This window comes from Trifolium pratense, linkage group LG4, assembly GCF_020283565.1.
Source record: "Trifolium pratense cultivar HEN17-A07 linkage group LG4, ARS_RC_1.1, whole genome shotgun sequence".
NCBI lineage: Eukaryota > Viridiplantae > Streptophyta > Magnoliopsida > Fabales > Fabaceae > Trifolium > Trifolium pratense.
Window position 1 is genome coordinate 10,737,826 of NC_060062.1, and position 18,539 is coordinate 10,756,364.

The 18,539-nt window shown below is 30.5% G+C and overlaps 3 protein-coding genes, 1 long non-coding RNA gene and 1 other non-coding gene across 5 annotated transcripts; 1 reads left to right on the top strand and 4 right to left on the bottom strand.

Moving 5' to 3' along the window:
- Nucleotides 1-1,219: 1,219 nt before the first annotated feature.
- Nucleotides 1,220-2,767, bottom strand: LOC123920465 (proteinase inhibitor PSI-1.2-like). Its single transcript, XM_045972716.1, has 2 exons — nucleotides 2,704-2,767; nucleotides 1,220-1,552 (listed from the first exon to the last, which is right to left on the bottom strand). The coding sequence occupies exons 1-2, from the start codon at nucleotides 2,759-2,761 to the stop codon at nucleotides 1,353-1,355; spliced, it is 258 nt and encodes an 85-aa protein (XP_045828672.1). The 5' UTR covers nucleotides 2,762-2,767; the 3' UTR covers nucleotides 1,220-1,352.
- A 2,829-nt stretch (nucleotides 2,768-5,596) lies between these two features.
- On the bottom strand, nucleotides 5,597-9,023 carry LOC123920467. Its single transcript, XR_006813674.1, has 2 exons — nucleotides 8,956-9,023; nucleotides 5,597-5,927 (listed from the first exon to the last, which is right to left on the bottom strand). It is a non-coding gene; the product is annotated as an uncharacterized LOC123920467 (long non-coding RNA).
- Nucleotides 6,685-6,783, top strand: LOC123882646. Its single transcript, XR_006799957.1, has one exon. It is a non-coding gene; the product is annotated as a U6 spliceosomal RNA (small nuclear RNA).
- Nucleotides 9,024-9,490: 467 nt separating the features above from the next.
- On the bottom strand, nucleotides 9,491-11,376 carry LOC123920466 (proteinase inhibitor PSI-1.2-like). Its single transcript, XM_045972717.1, has 2 exons — nucleotides 11,324-11,376; nucleotides 9,491-9,823 (listed from the first exon to the last, which is right to left on the bottom strand). Exons 1-2 carry the CDS (start codon nucleotides 11,364-11,366, stop codon nucleotides 9,630-9,632), a joined length of 237 nt encoding a protein of 78 aa, XP_045828673.1. The 5' UTR covers nucleotides 11,367-11,376; the 3' UTR covers nucleotides 9,491-9,629.
- A 3,881-nt stretch (nucleotides 11,377-15,257) lies between these two features.
- LOC123920611 (proteinase inhibitor PSI-1.2-like) lies at nucleotides 15,258-16,523 on the bottom strand. Its single transcript, XM_045972903.1, has 2 exons — nucleotides 16,481-16,523; nucleotides 15,258-15,454 (listed from the first exon to the last, which is right to left on the bottom strand). Exons 1-2 carry the CDS (start codon nucleotides 16,521-16,523, stop codon nucleotides 15,258-15,260), a joined length of 240 nt encoding a protein of 79 aa, XP_045828859.1.
- Nucleotides 16,524-18,539: the final 2,016 nt, after the last annotated feature.

Sequence of the window (18,539 nt, forward strand, 5' to 3'; positions counted from 1 at the left end):
ATCAAATTACATGACATCTCTTTCTTCTTATTTTCCAATAGCGAACCAAACATATTAAAATGCTTCCAACCCCCCTTCTCCGTAATTTTTAAACAGGTTTGACATAGCTTTCTTACCAAAACTTTCAGGAAAATTGGTGAAAAAGTATGTTACTTGCGACGTTTCCCTCTCCCCATTCTATCGTTGATTTGTTGCGATATCAATCCTGGGTTGAATGTTGTCTCTTCTTATCTTGTGCCTACATGAAAAAAATTATTTAGCATGAGCAAGATTGTAAATTGCGGCTGTGTTCGAGGCCATATTAAGAATATTGTGATTTCGATTGTTATATTTGCACTATAGATTTCTGTCGTTACACTGTTAGTTAATCATCAAATTGAATAAATCTTATTAAAATTATTTATACTATGATATATAATAACTTAACTTCTTATTATTTTCATCACAATTTCATGACTTTAATTCTTTCTTTTTTTTTAAAATTTTTTTTTAATGAATTTGCTTCTTCGGAAAAACAAATTAAGTACTAAATTCAGGCCCTTTCTATGCAATGGAGTTAGTTGTGGTTGTTTCTCTGATTTTAATTCGCTATGTCAAAAATAATTAAAAATAGTAACAAACACTATTAATACTGTTTTGTCGTGGCCATTTTGGCATTATTGAAATAATGAAATATTAACACTACGAGAAAAATGGTAATTTTGCAGATGCAAAACTCATGTGAAATGCATAAAAATTCCTTTAAAAAAATACATAATAAAAGATTAATTTTTACGGTTACGCGCAGAAAATATAATTTTCACTAAATTTTAATTATCTAAATTATGGCATGGCCATTTTTCATAAGTTTTGAAAATTTCTCCATCCTAACAATTGCCTTTTGTGAATCACTAATTCCTTAACCTTAATTACCTAAGCTACAAACTTGTCATATAGTTGGATGCTTGGAGAGACCAAAGAAAAATATTCTCAATAAATATATAATGGCAGCCGGCTTTGGCCTCTTTTCAACCATGCAAGTTTGTTACAACTAACTAAAGTTACCCGGTGGTTATTCAAAATCATAAATCGTCCAATAATAAATCTAAAAAATAAATTTTTATTTATATTTTATCATGGAGGAAGTATTTGTTAAAATTAAATATATATGCCCATTCCTTCAAAAAATAATACAATAAAGACATAAAGCATGAAATTAAAAGCTTATAATATTGCTGTATTATTAATATTCCAAATTATTATATATATAATTATTTTATCACACATATATATTATTACAACATTATTATTGAAATTTAGAAGAGTGATCTTTGTGTATATGTGAACAGATATATTCACATCACATCCATTATTTAATCAGAAGTACAAAGTGGAGTTCCATCTGCTGTGTAAATGGTACAACCAGTTGATGCAAGACAACAATTGCATGGTGGACTGAGGTGTTGATCACCTGAAGAAGTGCAAGTCATATATGAACGTTCATCATAGCAAAATTGGGGACAAAATTTTTGAGCATCAACAGTTTTCAGATTGCCTCCCAAAAGAATTGCACCTGGATCATAAATACAAAAGTTATATTTTATTATTTGATCAATTTATTTTTAGAAAAAAAAGGACTCAGAAACAATTTCACCAAATAATAGGTTTCAAATATCTTGAGCACATATTAAAATATAAGAGAAATATTTAAAATAAATTGTCTCAAACATAGGGTGCGTTTTATCTGCCAAAAATAAAGGAACATACTGGACAATTTTTGTTGTACTCTGTGTGATTTGAAAACTGGTTTTGGGACTCGACAAAATAGTTAACAATGGATAGGACTAAAACAAGAATTTTTGTCTCTCACTGAGAACAACTTTTTGTCCATAGTACAACTATAAAAAATATAAAAATATTCATTTTATTTTCAAATATAATAGCTCTATCTCTCTCCGATACAACTTTGTCATGTCCTATACTCCCTCCGTCCCAATTTGATTGACACAGTTGACTGTTGTGCACTATTCACACATGTTGCTTTGACCTTATATTTCTACTAATAAACAAAAATAAATATTAGCATATAAGATGTTGTTTGATTCGTCAACTGCTGGCTTTCTCGGAAGGTTTCTGTTGAGGGAATCTATCCCGTAGGCCCAAGGAAGGATTTTTATAATTTTTACTATTATACAATTAAAATATTAATCGTCAAAGTTATGCATCGGCATGCGTGAAACAGTCAACTGTGTCAATCAAATTGGGACGGAGGGAGTACTATGTTATTATGTCATGTACTATTCTATTCAATACTTGTTGTTTTGCGAATCAAATTCAGCCTACTTATTGAAAAATTAATTTATTGCCCATCCTAAGTTGGAGAAAAAAAAATTGTTGACTTTCTAAATAGGGACCAAAAAACTGATTTTGAAAAAAAGGGAAATTAAAAATGCATTAAAAATATTAAAATAGGAAGACCAAAAACGCATTTAAGCCATAAAATAAATGACCAAATCTCAAAAAAAAAATCTAGATATACTAGTGATCGAGATGTTTGCCTCAAGTTTGGGACATAAGTACTCACAATCTTAGGGTTCAATTTTAGTGTAATAAATAACCACAAATTATACTATAAATTGCTAAGACTACTTAAAAGAATATAAGAATAAAAAGAAAAAAAACTTTTTGTTGAAAGGAAGAGAGTTGATGGGTTTTAAGATTTACCACAAATGAAGACAAGAAGGATGGTCTCAACCTTTAAAGCCATGTTTGTTTGCAACATTGGTGAAACTTATGTCTCATATTTATAGCAAAAAATAATACTACTATAATAGCATACGTGTACGAAAGGAAATCATGTGTTGATTATTTATATTTTGTACAAAAGTCAAAACACGTACGTATTTTTTTCATTCTTATATCAAAGGAACCACTTTGGGCAATTCATTCATAAAGTCATTTTCTAATTTAATTTTTGTTATTAAAGTTATGATTTGTCTAAGTAAACTATATTTTTTTTTTGTCTATAATGAGTTTTTTAGTTTAGTATAGTAAGAATTTAACTTTATAAATTTCAATTTCAATGGACAAAATTCAAATCCATGCATATTGTGATTAATGTCAATATTATTTTAGAATTTTTCCTTTCAAATGTATTTTTGTACATTATATTTTGGAACTATTCTATCACTATCCGTTGTTAATGAAAAGTTAAACTCAAACAAATCTTGATAGGTCGGATTTGTTTGTTTTTGACTCAATGAAAAATATTACTAGTAGCTTGTAGAGAAATTAAATTAAAAAAAGACAATACTTAAACAGAAAAGTCAAATTAAAGCCTTCACACATAAGGTTCTTGAAAGAAATTAAATGAGAGTTTGGTTAGAGTTTTTTATATTTGAGAAGTCAAAGAAGGAAGCAAGTTCCACAAAGTGTTCTCATCATACATATGAAATTAAAGGTGTACCATTAAATTACTTCGTCTCTATCTCATTTTCACGCGACGCCCTCTCCTTTTAAGACCATTAACCTACGGTGATGGCCGACAGTGAGTTGCCGGCCACCTCTCCCTCTCCGGGACACTTCTCTATTTTTGAAAGGCTACTTCTCGTCTTAAAGAAAACCAGGTCACATTAAAACAACTAAGAGATCTTTTTCTGCAATGAAAATCATCGATACTAAGTTGTGAAACAAGATGATATTAAAGTCGATTTTTAGCGGATATAGCGTGATTGTTTACATTGAAAGAAAAACCAGTGCAAGTATTAGTTTATATTCTATTATTGATGATTTCATATGTCACTCGGTAAACGTAGAGTGTTATTTTAAGGTATGTAATATTCTAATAATTGACTTTGTGCTTATTACGACTTAAATTTTTATATACAATATAATTTTTGTATTTAATTTAAATAATATAATTTATTTTAGTGGCCACCCTTTTTTTTCTAGTTCCGCCACCGAACATAATGACATCAAAGAAAATGATTTTGTCTTTACTTTTAATATTTGAGCAAAATCTTTAAATAGTTAGCATCGACTATATATTATTATACTCCCTCCGATCCTAAATATAAGAAACAAAACATTTTTTAATTCATTAAAAAATATATGTATTTGGTCTATATATTAGAGTGGGTGTAGCAAGTAAGGTTGGCTTACGTGATGAACAATCTGTAGAGTAATTAAGGAGTTGGCAAAATAGAAAGTCCAATTAGTTAGGCACGTGCCAATAACTTGTAGAAGACTTAATAACTAGTACAAATTTACAACCAGCCTAAAATGTTTTCGTTTTTTCTACTAAAAGCTGGACAACAAAATAACCAGTATTCGTCAAAAAAAAAAAAAAAAACCAGTAATAGCTTCTTCTAGCAACGTGGCAAAATGGAGATTACAATAGGATGAATTTGATCTCCTAAAAAAATACTCCTTCCGTTTTAAATTACTTGACTTTTTAGGAAGAAAAAAAACAAGGAATTAAAAAAGTGTATTTTTGCACCTTATTTTCCTATTATACCTTTATTTTAATTCATCAATATTTTTTTTTGCACACACTTTCTCTTTCTAATAAATTTAATATTTTATGTACCAAAAAAAACTTAGTAAAAAAAGCAAAATACAATAAAAAAATTTAAAATAAGGAGGGTATAATAGACAAAATATAACATAAATTATCAAAAAGACAAGTAATTTGAAAAAAATAAAATTTTCTAAAAAGTCAAGTAATTTGAAATGAAGGGAGTAAGGATTAGTCAAAATAATTTTAGTTGTATTGTGATTAATTTTAAAACTATTTATGAGAATTAATTGAAATTCTTGTTTTTATTTGATCACATGGCAATTATTTGCCCTAAGTATAAGTTGTCTAAAATATAAAAATAATATGTTATCCACCAAATACTGTATATGAACAATACCTTAAAAATTTGTCTGCGATAATTTGTTCCGTGTTGTTTGGTCTAATATTTATCTTTTTGCAAATCAAAGAGACTCATAGTGTTAGAGTGACATATTGAATAAATAAATTTGTTCAATGTGATATTTAAGATAAATGAGTCTATCACTTGATAGACTAATAGTTTGAATAAAACTATTCTCTTGAACTTAAGTCCTAATAATTTAGGGTTTTATTAAAAGTTAGGCCATAGAAAAGAATACCTATAAAATAAACTACAAAAGTTTGTTTTTTTTTAAGATACTACAAAAGTTGTTTTTTTTGACGAATACTACAAAAGTTGTTAAACTCGCGAGTATTTGTAAACTTATGGAGAGTCCATAGACTCAATTAATCAATTTGTAGTTTCAACTCGTAGAGTCTATGAAAAATAAAAAACGGCTTTATAAAATTTCTATAATGACACAAACATAATTAAACACTAATTATTATAACATAAAATTTTGTTTAAATGCAGTTTTATTCCTTTTATTTTGATTCAATCTGAAATTTACTTCCTTATTTTAAAATTTGAAATTTTAACCGCTTTATTTTATAATTCTTTGAATTTCCCCTATAATATTTAACTAATTCTTTAAATTTTACCCTCCTATAATATTTGAATTTGAATAATTAATGAGATTGATAATAATACAACACATCAATATTATAGGGAACAAAATCTAAATATTAAATAGTAGCAAAATAAAATTTCTCTTTATTTTTTATCACACATACATATTACAACATACTTATTGAAATGTAGATGACTTATTTTTGTGTCTGTGAAAAGAAATTCACATCACATCCATTTTTCACTTAGCAGTACAAATAGGAGTTCCATTTGCTCTGTAAATTGTACAACCAGTTGATGCAAAACAGCAATTGCATGATGGAGGGACATGTTGATCACCTGAAGAAGGGCAAGTCATATATGCAGCTGAAGAATCACATATAAACTGGCAAACTTTACCATCAACAATTTTCAGATCATTGCCTCCTAAAATAATTGTACCTGGATCATAAACATTTGATCAATTTATTTTATATTAAAAATATTAATTGCACAAACGGATTATTTTATTTTTGAGCTTATAGTTTATAGCTTATAAATTTATATAACTATAAACAATGTGTTTGATAAACATTTTTCAAAAAGAACTTATAATTTATTTTTCAAATAATATTTTAAGTAAATTATGAGCTTATAGCTTATAATCCACCGCCATCATGCTACCATTTCAAACACATGTAAACACTTGTCAAGCCATGCAGCTTTATCACCGTTTGATTAAACACTTGTAAGCACATGTACAGAAAAATTGAAATGTTTGTTAAGGTAAGCAACTTCGAAAATTTTGGTGTCCCAAAAAAAAATCACACTTGTTGAAATCACACGGTGAGTTTAGTTTGTTTTATAGGCAATGACAGCTGCCATGAATTTTAATTTTTGTTTTAAAACTTAGTATGAGACCTTATGACCGACTAATTTAAGGGAACTAATCACACCTTGGCCCACTTGCGGGAAACTCATTTAAAATCAGAGTTTTTTTTGCTCTGTATGGATTTAGCCCACCGAAATTGGCATCAGGGGGAATCAAACTTGAGACCTTGAGAGAAGCATACTCTAAGGACTCAAGTCAACACCACTAGACCAATTCCAAGTGGGTTTCAGCTGCCATGAATTAATAAATAGTTGGTGAGATGAAGTTATGGTATTGGTGGTCCACCGAAAAGGATATGACGAGTAATAAGGTATATGGAAATCAAACGTCTCTTTGAGAACATCCGATAAAATTGGAACAATACAAAGAAGATTAATATACACGCGTAAGGATGACACGCACAATTGAGAAATGGTAAAAAAAATTAAGTTTATGCTTGTAGGTAGCGCACATTCATGAAATATTCGGGACAAATATTTTCGTGAGGTTCAACATTTCTTTTTTATTAAACTTTCGATAATAGTTTTTCAATTTTAAAATTGAACTTTGTAGTCCTTCTATTTTTATATTTGTTGTAATCTTGGTTTTCTATTTTATTAAACTCACAAAAATAGTCTTCTTGATTTTAAAACCGAACTTTGTAATCCTTTTAATTTGATCAATTTGATGTTAAAAAAGGTGACTTTCAATCTTAAATATTACAACAAATCATCTTTTAAAACGCCAAAAATCAATACTTTAAAAAAACATAGATTCAGACCAAAATTACAACAAATATAAAAACAAAGACCAATAAATTTAATTTTAAAATAAGAGAACTGTTGGCTAGTTTACCTGTGTATTTTTTCTCATTTTTTAAAGCTCCAAAATGTGTCATTAATCAATTAGTGAGGATCCAACGGAATTTTTTATGGGGAGGTGGTGTAGAAGATAAAAAATTGTGTTGGGTAAAGTGGGATCAAGTCTGTCGAGCCAAAGAACAAGGAGGTTTGGGTGTAAAGAATTTAGAGCTTTTTAACATAGCTCTGCTTAGTAAGTGGAAATGGAGGTCTATTAATGAAAAAAATGCAATTTGGGCAGATTTATTGCACTTTAGATATGGCTGTTTGCCTGCTATATTATTAAGCAGTGAAGCAAACTTATCTTGTTCGAAGGCCTCTTTATGGTGGAGGGATGTCTCTAGTGTAGGGGAGTCTATCATGCACGGCTGGTTTCGCTCAAATACAAGCTGTATTGTGGGTAATGGTTCTGACATTAGTTTCTGGAATACACAATGGCACGGCAATTTTCCGTTAGGAGAATTATTTACTAATCTTTTTGCAAAAGAGCTGCGCCCGAATTCTTTGATAGCCGATAGATTGTCTAGCAGCAGAGAGGGTTTGGTGTGGAAGTGGGAGTGGCGCGACGTTCTAACGCAGGAGGAGGAAATTGATTTATTAAAGCTTAAGGAGCTGTTGGTGGACATTAATTTGAACCCGAATTGTGCTGACAGGTGGCGATGGATTCCAGGTGATGCAGGTTTGTTCTCGGTCAAGTCTTGTTACAATTTTCTGGTACAATTTGTCACGGTTGAAAATCTTAATCCATCAATGTTGGAAGCTGTTAAAAAATTGTGGAAGAATGACGTGCCTTCGAAAGTGAATGTTTTCGGTTGGCGTCTTTTATTAGAGAAATTACCAACGCGGGATGCATTAGCTTCTAAAGGTATTATCACAAATCCACATGAAACTTGCTGTGTCTTCTGTTTTAGGCATGTAGAGGATTGCTCTCATATTTTCTATCATTGTAAGTTTTCTCAATTGGTGTGGTCTGCCATTTTCAAATGGTTGGGTTGTAGTATAACCATAGGCGAGGAAGGATTAAATCACTTTTTTAAGTGTGGTGATCTTGTGAAGGGACATCGTGTTCGACATTTGATTTGGTTAACTACCAATTGGTGTTTATGGAGATTGAGGAACAATGTCATCTTTCGAGGAGAGGTGGCTGATGTATCTAAGTTGATCGATAATATCACGGCAATTTCGTGGATTTGGTTTAGTGGAAGAGCTGGTCGCAAGTCCACCTTTTCTTTTGCGGATTGGTGTACTAATCCTATTGCTTGTTTACAAAGCATTTAATCTATTGACTTGAATTGTAAGGGTTTGAGTACCCCTTGTACTCCTTTATAATTCAACTTTGCTTATCAAAAAAAAAAAAAAGAGAACTGTTTTTATGAGTTTGATAAAATAAAAGTACAGAAAATACAATTAAGACTATTAAGAAAGAAAAGAGAAAAATGACTGAAATGAGGGATCTCTCGTCAAAACCCCCACAAAATGGCTTAAAATACCCCCATAAAACAGCGAGGTTTTTTGTAGCGGGAGTCCCATATAAAAAATAATTGACCAGATCTCAAAAAAGTATATCTAGATAAACAAGTCATATGTTTGCATCAAGTTTGGGACAAAAGTAGTCTCAATCTTACTCAGGTTCAAATTAGTGTAATAAATAAACACAAATTATATTATAAATTGCTAAAACTAATTAAAAGAATATAAGAATAAAAAGAAACAAAAACATTTTGTTGAAAGGAAGAGAGTTGATGGGTTCAAGATTTACCACAAACGAAGATAAGAAGGATAATCTCAATCTTCAAAGCCATGTTTCTTTGCATCACTTTGTGAAACTTATGTCTCATATTTATAGCATAAAATAATAATAGCATACATGTATGATGTATGTGTTGATTATTTATTTTTTGTCGTAGCAAAGTCAAAACATGTATTTTTATTTATTTATTTTAAATTTTTTAGTATTAATTTTATAGTTTGCAAAGGGAATAAAATTCTGATAATCTAGTTGATCACATAGGTTTATCTGCCAACTCTGCTCCCTGAGCCGAAAACTTTGTCCAACGCTGAAAGTTCTGGAGATCTTTCTTTCCTCTTTCAATTGTCTCTAAATGTAAAACAAAGAGTAAAGAGACGAGAGTAAGTTCAAGAATATGATGTAGAGCCTCTACCCCTTAAAGAGGATTAAAAAGAGCATCTAAATTATGTTGCACTTCTTGTAAGTTCTAATCTTATGTCAAGCGCTCGTATATATTAATAAAAAAAAGAACAAATATATTTAGAAAGAAGAAAAAAAAAGAATATTAAAGACACAAAGCATGAAGTTTAAGCTTATATTAATTTTTTTTATTTCCATATTACAATTTATTTTTTATCACACATATATTACAACATGTAGAAGACTGATTTTTGTGTATGTGAAAAGAAATTCACATCAATATTTTAATTAGAAGTACAAATAGGAGTTCCATCTCCACTGTAAAGTGTACAACCAGTTGATGCAAGACAACAATTGCACAGTGGACTGAGGTGTTGATCACCTGAAGAAGGGCAGGTCATGTATGCTGAATCATAGCATATTAGAGGGCAAACTTTACCATCAACAATTTTTAGATTGCCTCCTAAAATAATTGCACCTGGATCATAAACACCTAAATTAGATTTTTATTTTTTTAATTTGATCAATCCATTTTTATATTAAGAAAGAAAGCAAAAAAGAATTCAAATAAGGAATTTTTCACCAAAAGTTGGATTTCATCTTGAGCACATAAGTTTAATTTATGTTTCAACTTGTCCCTTATGTTTAAAAAGTTTTAAGTTGATTTCTTATGTTATTGATGTCAACATAAGTTTGTCATTTTTTCATAAATTTTAAGTTAATTTCGTTAAATTTTGAGTTAATTTCTTCTAAAGGATTCACATCTCATAAGTCATTCGTGTACCCAAATCTATTAGTCATGTAGACAATTTAATAATTTTCCAAAGCATTCATAACTATTTATCCAATTCAATTTGTCAAATTGGGTCGATCGAAATTGGTTAATTTAGTCGTTTTTTTATGTAAGAACTCTTCTCTCCCGACCCCCCTCATTTCTTTTCTACCCCCAAAAATCTCATTTTGTCCCTTGTGGTTTGAAAAAATTTTGCCAACAAACTTCGGTTTTTACGAACCGAAGTTTTTAAACATGGAAAAAAAATTCGGTTTATATAAACCGAAATAACATATACCCCCCAAAAAGAAGAAAAATTTATGTGAAAATTCGTGTAGAGCTACCTGTGGTAAATTTAACATATCTCTCTGAATATAAGTCGTATGCTAATGATTTTTAATCTAGTGTAAAGAAGACAAAATTTACTACAAGATTGACACCGGAATTGTTAAATTTCATTAAGTATAGTATGAGAAAATCTACCAGTAATTTTGAGAAAAGTTTCTGCTCTGTTTCTGTACTAGTACCCATTATTTGGTCAAACTGGACCAATTGGATAGTTAACCCTCAAAACAAAATTTATATTTGTATTCTTGACACCCTAAGCTTTCCAACGAGTGATCGTTTACTCAAACCGGACATCGTTTAGTATTTCAAATAAATTGTGTAATTTGAGGGTCTCATGCAGAATTTATGCATGAAATCTGGAAAAAAATTGGAACACAATATTTCGGTTTATATAAACCGAAATTTTTTAGCATGACAAAAAAATTCGGTTCGTATAAACCACAGTACCCCAAAGGCAAAAATGGAAATTCAAGAAATAGAAAAGAAATACGGGGGTCGGAAGAGAAATCATCTGTAACCCACCTCTATGGGGAAGGACTTAAAAGATCCAATCGTCTCAAATTTAAGGATCCCTTAAGAGATTTTAATTCAACACCTTAAAATTATAAGACTCTTAACCTTGAACAAACACCTCGTGTATGCCAATAAGGATAAAGAATATTAGAAACTAACAAAATAAACTTGTGATCAATTTAGTACTCCCATTAAATTTGGGGCATAAGGTAGTCTCAATCTTAAGCACGGTTACTATATTTTTATCTCTATAACAAATTTTACAATAAATTGCTAAAAACTACTTAAAATAAGAAGAGACAAAAAAAATTGTTATAAGGAAGAGATTAGATAGTTAAGATTTACCACAAATGAAGACAAGAAGGATAGTCTCAACCTTTAAAGCCATATTTCTTTGCAACACTGATGAAACTTATGTCTCATATTTATAGCATGAATAAAAAAAATAATAACATACATTTTTTATTTTACAAGAAATAAAATAATAACATACATATATGAAAGGAATCATGTGTATTTGATTATTTATTTTTTCTAACAAAAATCTGAAGTCTAAACTAATTAATCACAAGCATTTAAGGGTGTGCATGATGACGAAGATATTCGAACCCACCTTGTGTGATTCGAAGGTTTCCCGACAGAGATTAGTCATCGCTAACATCAGTGGAAACTTCGTATTAATATCATGGTAACCCAAAAAAAAAAATATATATATATATATAGTAAACTATTATATTTTACCTTATTTCAACATCTCTTTTTTTTAAAAATATTTAAAATAAAATTGTAGAACGAATGATAACTATTATTAATTAAAGTGGCTCAAATAACAATTTTACAATTGTTTTTAATTTTCTTAGATAGTTTTTCTATTGTTATTTCCCTTTCTAATTTAGAAACCCTGGTTTCAAAGTTTTATAGAAAATGTAGCTAGCTTTTCATTATGTTCTAGTCTACCTTGTGAACTTATATAATTATATATGTCATGTCTAACCGTGACACATATATCTATAACTTTTACTACTTGAATTAATTCGTCTTGGCGATGTTGCCTTAGTTTAAGGTTAAAAAAATTTTCGGATTTTTAGAGTACTTACAAAAATAATTACATTTATCTTTCTCTAAAAGTACTAATGGGACTCGAATTCAGGACCTCTCAAATTCAAGACATGTTTTTTTACCACTAAATCAAGCCATTGGTGTTTATACGTCATTCTTTGGATATTAATATCTAAAAAAATAAAAAATAAAATAAAAACCGATTATACTTAGCTTGGTCAAGAGTGCTAAGAAAATTGATTTCGTCTAATAAATTCTTTTAAGCTATAGTTTCGTGTAAGAGTACTCTACACTCAATCGGATTCACACGATTCAATTTAAATTAGTCTATAATGTGACTTTTTTTGTTGACATTTTCTAAATCAATTAAATTACAATTAAATAGTCTCCAAAGATATCTTTGTTCATAGAAACTGCGAGATTGGTCCAGCACAAGAGAGTGATAGAGGGAATGTAGATAAAAAAAAAAAAAACTCATTTACAAAGCTTAATGACAAGAAGAATAGTCCCAATCTTTAAAGCCATTTTTGTTTGCAAAACTTGTGAAACTTATGTCTCATATATTTATAGCATAAGAAGATAATATTAATAACATACATGTATGAAAGGAAATCATTTGTTGATTATTTTTTTATGGATAATCTTTCTTGTGTTGATTATTGAATAAAAAATATACGATGATGATGATGAAGATAAGATTTTCATTTGTTGAACAATAAAATATGATAAAAAAAATAATATATATGAAGCCAAAGTCATATCAACTGATTAATGAGCTTAATTAAAACTAATACACTATAATAATTTAATGAGTCTTCCAACTTTTAGATTTCATTAAATATATTGTACTCTTTTTCCCTTTTCCTTGATTTTATCTCTTGGGGTTGTCTAGGAAAGGTTTTTAATGAGGCAGTGATAGGTTCCTTGTATTTTGTTTTCTTGGGTTTTGGTCTAGTCCCCCAAGTTTGTCTGTTTTTCCTTTTTTTTTAATAAATTTATTAGGTGATGCAAATTATAGGTGATGATTATGGGGTGTCAAGTGCCAACATAGTTTAGATGTCATAGTTATCATGTGATGCCTATGCACACTAATGTTTTATAAAATAAATATAAAACTAATACACTATGTAAAAAAAATATTTATGCATTAACCTTTTATAAAAAAATCATTTTTTTATTTTTGAATCAATAAAAAAATATCATTTCAAATCTTGAAAATTGCAAAAAATAATGGTCCGTCGGAATTATTCTAGCACACCTCTAGGGCATGTCTATACGATGGTCTGCCGTAGATCTATAGACTAGTGTGACCCGGTCCAGAGCAATATTGGACTTTGGACCAATTCAAAACAGTTTTCCTCCGAGCCTTTAGCCGGAGGCCAGGATGTTTTCTCTCCCGACCCCCCTCATTTCTTTTATACCCCGCAAAAATCCAATTTTGCTCCTTGCGGTTTGAAACGTTTTTGCCAAAAAACTTCGGTTTATATTTACCGAAGCCAAATATTAGACCATTTCGGTAACTGCGAACCGAACATTAGCGTTTTCGGTACACAGAAAACGAACGTCAGCTTGTTCGGTACCTGCGAACCGAAATGTGATAGATTTCGGTACGTTGGTCGCTGGAATTAGGCCATTTTCGGTAGCAGTTTACCGAAATAATTGTTTTGGTACCTGCGAACCGAAATGTCCCAGATTTCGGTAAGTGGTTACCGAAATTTATCAGCATGTCATATTATTTCGGTTCGTATAAACCGCAGTACCTCAAGGACAAAAACGGAAATTCAGGAGGTAGAAAAAAATTGAGGAGGGTTAGGAGAGAAACCATCGGAGGCCAGATACAATACAAGTAATGTCGTCATATAATCGTTCTTAGTCTCGTGTAAGAGGGTCCACACACTATTTTGGATGAGGCGGCATCATTTTTGTGGGTCTACCGTCTACATATATTGTCTAGTTTTGGCGGCACTTCTTAGTGAGAGAGCTCACTTGTTCTTCTTTGAGACTGGCAGTACACCGAAAAGAGGTAGACAATTAATGGGAATGTGTTTTGGACGTAACGTGCCTTGGTAATTGTCTTTGGGATCAGAGTCTGTCAAGATATTTCATGATAGGCATTTTGGATCGTAGGCATATTTTTAACACCGCTGCATGACCAAACTTTTGAATCGTAGGCATTATCAATTAAGTTAGAAAACAATTTACTATCTCATCTAAACACTATTGGATTATGTATTTATATTTTAACATTTACTATCTCATCTAAACACTATTCGGTTGTGTATTTATATTTTTGTTGGCCTTGTTTTATGACTTCTTTCCTGTAGCAAGCACCAGGTTTAATTTGTATTCAATGATTGAACCAAAAAAGAATGAAATATTAAAGAAATAAAACATGAAGATGAAACTTGTAGCTGTTGTATTTTTTCATATAGTACAACTTATATAAGGGGCGGAGCCCTTCATGGGCTGGACAGGGCCATGGCCCGCCCCAGAATTTTTAATATTTTTTCATAGGTATACTATTTAGCGGCGGTTGTAAACCCCCGCTAAATAGTCTGTGTAGTTTGTTAAATTTTGTTTTGCGGGGGTTTCAAACCATAAAATCCAGTATTCTTTAACAGGTTTTCATTTTACGGGGGTTTCTAACCCCCGCTATTCTTTAACAGGTATACTATTTTTACTTTAACAGAATTCTTTAATTTATTTTTTTAAGCATCCCTTCTAATTTTTTATTGTTTAATAATTTATAGATGTCTTAAAATGTGTAATTTATTTTGTCGAAGTATTCAAGTATATTTTTTTGGAGAAAAAAGTACTCAAATTTTTATTTAAAATAGAGTTTGTGCATAAAAATTCATGTTTGATCAATCTTTTGTTAAAAAAATTTAAATTTTTGTTAGAGAGAGAGATGCATAATATTATAAACACAAATACAAAAACTAATTAAAAAGTATGAAGTTTACACATTTGACATAAAATATATTTCATAATATATTTTTAAAATTTATTTAATAAACATGTTAATGGTCCACCTTTTAACTATTTTTGAGATATCCATACTAGACAGACTCTCAATATGATATGTCTTTTTTTTTAGTAATTTCTTTTGCATATTCGATTTATATTTGTAGCGGCCCGCCCCAATTTTTCGGGCTAGCTCCGCCACCGCTTATATTATAACTTATTCACATCACATCAATGTTTCATTAAGGATGATCAGCTATTCAGCTCTACAAATTAAACTTCCATCGATTCTGTAAAGTGAGCAGCCACTTGGTGCAAAGCAACAGTTGCATGGTGGTTTGAGGGGTGTTCTACTTGGTGGGCATAGCATATATTCTGGAAAATAGCACACCTCTGGGCAAAATTTTCCTTCTGCATCAACAATATCCATATTACCTCCCAAAAGAATTGCACCTAGATAAAAAAACAAAATAGTTAGACAATAATTTTATTGAACGAGAACGCTGATCACCCTCACGCGGGAAGATGAACATTTAAACGCGCTGAAAGGGTAGCAACGGGATATAGTTAGACAAAAAATGTTATAATTTGATCATATTGAGACTTTAGTCACTAGACTACTTGACAAAAAAAAAATGTTATTGTTTGCAATTAAAGCAAACAATTGCAAACAACCACTTCATCCGTTTCTTATTAAATATCGTTTTAGCATAAACAATTTCAAGCAAGATAGTGGGACTGATGTATTCTTTTTCAAATTCTACCTTCATTTAATTTAATCCATCATTTACTTTATCTTTCTAAATAAATTTAGTATATACACACTTTTCTTTTTCTTTTTTCTTTTTTGGTTTTCACCATCAATATCTTGCCCACTAGACCTCTAATATCATTTGGGATCAGTTTTGGCATCAAGTGGTTCCAGTCCTCTCTCGGTCGCAGATGCGAGGATCGAACTGTGATACTCCCTATCAAATTCAGCGCCAACCACCAATAGACCAACTAATGATTGATAATTAATACAATTTTTTCTCTCATTAAATTTTATGAAAAATGTGAAGTGAAATTATTGAGAAAGGGTATAATTAACGAATTATAACTTAAACTATTAAAATAAAACCGTTATGTTCTTACACTCAAGTGAATATCTCATCGAAGTTTAGGCTTTATCTTGAGCATATTTTAAATAGATTACAACAATAACAACAAAATTAAACTTGCGAGTGAAAATAAAGCAACTCTCTTTTGTCGGAGGATTTATAACTACAGATGACAATGAAGAGAGTTTGGATACAAATATTTAAGTGAATATTTAATTCCATATCAGCAATGGCGGACTCAGGAATTTTCTCTGGTATTCTCGGTCTTGATTAAACTAAACAAAGTAGAGTATAAATAATAGATTTCCATAAAAAAAAAAGTATAATAAATATTTTTAAAAAAAATTAGAGGAAGAACCAGAATTGATTCAAGATTTACCACAAACGAAGACAAGAATGATAGCTGCACCTTTCAAAGCCATTTTTTTCAACAATGTTGTATTATTTTTTATGAGAAACATTGTTGAATATGTCTCATATTTAATTATAGTGAGAAATAATTATTATAAAATACTACTTATTTAATAAAAAAATATTATTTTGTCCGAAACAATTTATTACAATGAAACAAAATAAGTATAAAAAATTGTGGTAATCATGTTTTGTCCATTAACATTTAGAGAGAGAATCAAACCTCCTCGTCGCGGCCATTGTGGTAATCATGTTTTGTTCATTAAGATTTAGAGAGAGAGAGAGAAAGAGAGATAGAAAGAGAACGCAATATTACACACTAATGATTTATAGAGAATGTTGATGAGTGGGAATGGTTGTCAGATCCTGAGGAAGGGTACACAGTACATGGCACATATATCTTGTCCCTAACTGGTTCAAATGAGACTGAGAGGAACATTCATGGTGACCTCATTTGGAACAAGCTAGCTCCAACGAAAGTGTCTACTTTTGCATGACGTCTTCTGAGCGACAGGTTACCTACGAAATATAACTTATTTGCTCATAAGTGCCTTTGTAACGACTCTTTTTTTGGTCCGGTCGGATGTAACACCGTAGAGAATTTTCAACATTTATTCTTGAAGTGTCCGCTCTCTAGTGCGGTTTGGTATGGTATTATTTCTTGGTTAAGGATTTCGTGCGTTCTTCCTGACAATGCTATAGTTTTGGCATCTCAGTTTTGTGGGGAGCATAACTTCTGCAAACCATCCAGGAATTGCCTTCAAGTAATATGGGTAGCAAGTTGGAAAGATCGTAATAATTGTGTTTTTCACAACAAAGCATTTTCAGTTGATTCATTGGTCTATAATATCAAAACACACTTGTGGTTAGGGGTGTGCAAAAAATCCAAGTAACCTTAACCAAATCATTAACCAAACCATATCCAAAATTAATAACCAAATCCATTTTAAAAAAAAACCAAACCAATCCAATACAAAAAAACCAATTCTAAACCCTATCCAATTTTTTATAATTGGTTTAAAATTGGTTTTTAAATTGAGGCCCAATAAGGAAAAAGCCCAATAGTTTTTTTTTTAAAAAAAAAAAATTCCAAATTCAATTAATTATATAATTTAATAAATAAATAATTAATAAGGTGGTGGAGGAATTGGTCAACGCGGCGGTCAACGCCGGACCACCGGCGGCCGGCACGGCGGAGCTCCGGCGGCGGACGGTGGCGACCGGCGATTTTCCGGCGGTGACCGGCGGACGGCACGGTGGTTGACGGCGGCGCTCCGGCGACCGGCGCGGTGGTTGGCGGTGGCGCTCCGGCGGCCGGCCACCGTCAACCACCCTTTAATATTTAATTATTTTTTATTTAACAAAATTTATTTATTTTAAAAATAATTATAAAAAACAGATTTTTGATGATTTTTTTTTTTAAAAAAAATCTATATTTTAATTATTTTGGGCTTAAAAAAATCTGTTTTTTTGGGCTTAGTTTGAAATTTGTTGGGCTTAGAAAAAAAACTCTTATGAATTCATTATAAACCAATAATTCATAAAATTAAAGAAAAATTATGTTTTTTCTATAAACAATAATTATTAAATATGTTCTTTTAATCAATTAAACAAAAAAAATATTGGCTTAATTATTGTAAAAAAAAAGTTTAAATATATAGGAATTAAAAGTTATAATAATGCATTTTTAAAAAAAAATAAAAAATAAAATAAAATTTAAGATGAATCGGTTATAAATAAGTAACCTATTTTTTATTATAAACCGGTTATAAATTGGTTCCGAACCAATTATAAACCATATCCAAATTAGTTTTGCAAAATAACCAATTTTTCATTAAAATGGTTTTGGATATAAACCAGAACCATAAATATGGTTTGGTGTGGTGTGGTTTTTAAACCATGCACACCCCTACTTGTGGTGGTGGTTTAAGGCCAGAAAATAAAATGATTTTGTTTTGATTTATATTTTTGGTTGTCCAATCCTAAGTATTGTATAGGTATTGTGGCCAATTAACCTTCGTGTTATT